Source organism: Nestor notabilis, unplaced genomic scaffold (genome assembly GCF_000696875.1).
Source record: "Nestor notabilis isolate BGI_N333 unplaced genomic scaffold, ASM69687v1 scaffold63, whole genome shotgun sequence".
NCBI lineage: Eukaryota > Metazoa > Chordata > Aves > Psittaciformes > Psittacidae > Nestor > Nestor notabilis.
Window position 1 is genome coordinate 1 of NW_009921252.1, and position 4,257 is coordinate 4,257.

The 4,257-nt window shown below is 37.9% G+C and overlaps 1 protein-coding gene across 1 annotated transcript in view; it reads left to right on the forward strand.

Moving 5' to 3' along the window:
• Nucleotides 1–482: 482 nt before the first annotated feature.
• LOC104403024 (protein inturned-like) overlaps nt 483–4,257 on the forward strand; it is a gene marked incomplete at its 5' end in the record, with an annotated part of 9,498 nt that continues 5,723 nt past the window's right edge. The window contains 5 exons of the mRNA XM_010011057.1: nt 483–545; nt 1,624–1,845; nt 2,106–2,528; nt 3,044–3,141; nt 3,867–4,056. Of these exons, the coding sequence (XP_010009359.1) occupies nt 483–545; nt 1,624–1,845; nt 2,106–2,528; nt 3,044–3,141; nt 3,867–4,056 (996 nt within the window). The remainder of the gene's footprint in view (nt 546–1,623; nt 1,846–2,105; nt 2,529–3,043; nt 3,142–3,866; nt 4,057–4,257) is intronic.

The following is a 4,257-nucleotide window of genomic DNA, read 5'->3' on the forward strand; positions in this document are numbered from 1 at the left end:
GACTGCTGTAGCTGAACCCAGGACAACTAGACATCTAGATTAAAAGATCCAAGGAATAGGTATATTTGGGATAAAATATCAAATACTGGGGGGAAAAAAAATGCTTTGACTTGGAAATTTTACTCTAGGAGGGCCTCTGGTGTCGATAGTTATTTTTCAGCTAATTTGCTGTTGAGAACTCTGAGAAATAGCATATCCTGACAAAAATAGCTTAGGGACAGAGAAGAACTAAATAGGAAATCGGTTATTTTGAGCTGGAAATTATTAGATAAAATGGTAGTGACATGAAAATTGACAATGGACACTAAAAACTTAGTATTTCGCTGAACCGTTCGGTATTAACTGTCGCACTCATAATAAGAGGAGGTCAAAAATGGAAGTATTGATACTCATTACAATTGACTGGACTTAGGTGACTTGCATTTGGTAACTAAAGCAAAAATTCTGAATTAAAAATGATACTATGCTTTTTTCCCCCACAGTCTGAAGATTATTACGACATGAGAAGATTATATATGATTATGGGCTCTTGTCTTTTCTACAAGGTAGTATTAGTGATTAAGGCCTAAAGGTTTGGAAAATGCATCTGGAAGTCTAAGCTAGTCATGGAGTAACTCTTTTCAGAACCTCACAAATATGACAAAAATGTATGATGGCTTTAAATATGTATTTCTAGTAAGAGACCTGTAACTCAACCACCCTAACTGAAAGAATTGATGCCAGGAAGTGGTATGTGCTATATAAGTAAGAACAAAATGCTTTTCTGAAGTTGTCTCATGGGAATTTTGCAGGGCATGATTCAAGGAGAGACAGTAATAAGATAGCAGTCAGAGTCAATTCAAGGGAGAGTGTATGGAGATCCTAATAGGAATTTTTTGGTTCATTGCCATTTTTTTAATAAAGCCAACAGGTGATCTATCCTTAATCTGTCTTTAAATCAAAGACTTGAGGAATTGTACTGACAGCCTCATTTGTAAATTTATGTACCGTTACTAGATGTAGACAGTGTATTTAACAGTATAAATAGGAAGGCAACAACCTTTCCTATTTAACAGTATAAATAGGAAGGTAACAATCTTTCCTGTAAGGAAAATTACATTTTAAGGATTTTATCATGCAATTGCTCTTTATGCTGGTAGCATTATGAGACTAAACTGTTGTCACAGATGGAACTGCTTCGTATCTACCATGGCAGCTCTTTAACCGTAATGCCTTTAGTGCTAGAACTGGTTTTGTACTGTGTATCTTCTTTGGAAATTTTATTAATTCCAGTAACAGCTCAGTAGTTTTAGAGAGAGAATGACATGAGAATTAAAGCACCTTAACTTTGTATCTGTTTTTCAAGTTCTTCAAGTTAGTGTTTCCCAGCTTGCCTTTGATAACTTGCATATATGGTGATGTTTTATTTCTTTATATTTCAGTATTTGGATTCTCCAGATGTTGTGCAAAAGCTTAGTGTTATCTGTTGTACAAGTGTACACCAAAAAGACAGTATCTGCCAGAAAGTTTACAGTCTCAATGCATGTGGAGTGTGGATATCTCTATGTGAAAAGTACTCTTAAGTGATAAGTCGTGGTGTTGTATTTCTTACTGAATACGCTTCCTTTTCTGTGTTTAATTAAGGGTTACTTGATTGGTAATCACTTGCCAAAGGAAGATCTTATTGATATAGGTTTATATTGTCGGCACTATTGTCTGTTACCCTTGGCAGCAGAACAGAAGATCAGTCAGTTAGTGATATGGCGGGAAGTATTTCCACATCATCATATCCAGCCTTGTGAAGTTTCAGCTATTACAGGATACAGGGAGCCTGAAGCAAGATACTTTTTACTGATAGTTGGCTTGGTAAGTTAACATCTGCAGTGTGTCTGTTCTCCAGTGCTCTGCTTGGCTGGTGTGTGATGTCTGTTGGTCAGTAAGATCAACACTTTCATGCATTTTATTCAGTAATGTTACAAAATAGTCATATTGTAGCTGCCTCATGGGACAGAACTTCTCAGAAAGTAGCATTATTTCCACATTTGTAAAGCTTGCAAGTTAAAGTGTAAATTGTCCAAAGGCTAAGTTCTAACCAAAGGCTAACATTGCTACTTCCATCTTTACAGAGATACTTTATGCTGTGTGTCCTGCTAGAGGCGGGAGGCTGTGCATCAAAAGCAATTGGGAATCCAGGACCAGACTGTGTATATGTAGATCAGGTCAAAGCCACTATACTTCAACTGGAAGGAATCGATGCCAGCATAGAGGAAAGGCTAGATGCTCCTTCCATCCCACCTTTATCTTGTGCTGACTGGTTCCTTCCTGCAACACGTGACAAACCCGAGAACTTGACCACCTCACCTATGTTCAGCAAGCTACAAAATACTTCGAAATCAGGGACCGCTCCAGCAAGCAAAAGGACCCTGTTTGGTGACTCGTCCTTAATGACACGTAAGCCAAGCCCTACAAGGAGCAGTGGAGGACCTGACCGTGGTAACGAAGGTCCTGCGGAAGATGAAAGCAGTAATCCACAATCTGTAGTGGATCAGGTCTGAGAACAAAGACAAAAGAGTATCCGTAAGGTTCTGGTGGGCTTGGGGGAGGTGGCATTTCTTTTGAAAACTCACTGCAGTAACTTTAAGACTAAATTGAAGAGCCCCTGAATTCAGTAGGAAATACTCCTGTTGCCTTGGGAAGCTTTGGGTCAGCCTCAAAGCCATCACATCTTATATTTTAGCATTGCTTGTAATTTTGGGGGCTTTTTCACAAGTCGAAGTGGGCACAGCTGCATTGGAAGCAGCAGAAATGATTGGAGAATACCCCCAAAAAATAGTGTGAATAGAAGTTACCAGAACAAATTGCTGCACAGCTGTACAACTGCTTCTAACCCATTTTAGTCTAAAATAGGCTGCAAAATACATTTATATAAAACGATGAAACTATTTGGGCCTCTTAAAAAAAATGCTGTTATTTTTTTCTAAGCAGGTGATTTGTTGGTTTGATTCTATTCTGCCGTTTGCTGCTGCTGCTTCTCTCTTAGTTCATCTCTATGCTTGTTTTTCAGGCCACTAAAAAAAAACATACCCTACCAAATCCATTTAATTTAGGAAGCCTCAAAAAGAACCTTTCAGAGAAAGATACAGAACTTCTTAATGCTGTCAAGTAAGACATGATTTTTTAAGTATTTCATTTTTAAGGCCAGATTTGGATCTTTTTGGGTTATGCCCAGATCACCAAAATTCCAGTGTCATTTTATTCTAACCAAAAGTTTGCTATGCAGGGATTCTCAAAAATGAAGCTCTTAAATGGAGATCTTAATTAGAAAAGACCAGTATTTTTCAAGAATATGTCAGTAGAATGTATGCACTTGCCTATACATATGCGACTTTGGAAGTTCAAATATAAGAGTTTTTGGACCATGCATGGACTTTGTGCCTCCCTGGTATCTCTAGATAGGTGTACAAAGGACAAAGAAGCTGTGATCTTCCCAGGTCTCACTTGTTGCTTGTGACAGCACAGTCTGCTCTGGAGTTTTGTCTGAGCTCTAAGGAAAGGTTTGCTTCCCTCCTCCATCCCCCAAAAAGAGCTTTTATTTCTCCTTTTGTTTGTTTTGGGGGAGAATTTTTGAGAACACAAGTGCAATACCTGCCTAGTACCATAGGTTTTTGCTTTGTTTTGTTTTTAAATCAACAGTCCAAATTATCAGGATTTCCTTCGTGTAGAAATAAGCGCCTTTTGAATGTCTGTATCCATTTTTGTACTGTCGTGCAGTTACCAAAAAAACGATTCTGTCTTAAGAAACAAAAGTATATTTTGTTTAACTGAAATTTCTTTCAAAATTACTTTATTATTTAATGAATTCTCCTATTTATTCATTTAATTTTAAGGTTGACATCTGGTCCTGAGAATACCCTCTTCCACTATCTCACCTTGGAAACAATGCAAGGAATCTTTATCACTCCAACTCACAAAGAAGTAGCACGGCTTGGTGGCTCCATCCACCCTCAGTTAATTGAGAATTTCTATCGTTGCTGTCTTTCAATTCGAGACATTTTTCAGCAGTCCATGAGGAAAGAAGTATGGAGGCTTTGTTTTCTGGTTTTCTATTTACAACCTCAACACGGTATTCCAAGATTGTTTTCACTTCATTATTTAAGTAGCTCACTAGCAGGTGTATTTGTATGTGTGTGGTTGTTTCTAAAGCTCCTGATACTTTTAATTATGGGCAGGTTCTTTCTCTGACCATCCAACCAAGTTTGCATGCAGTTATGGCACTCT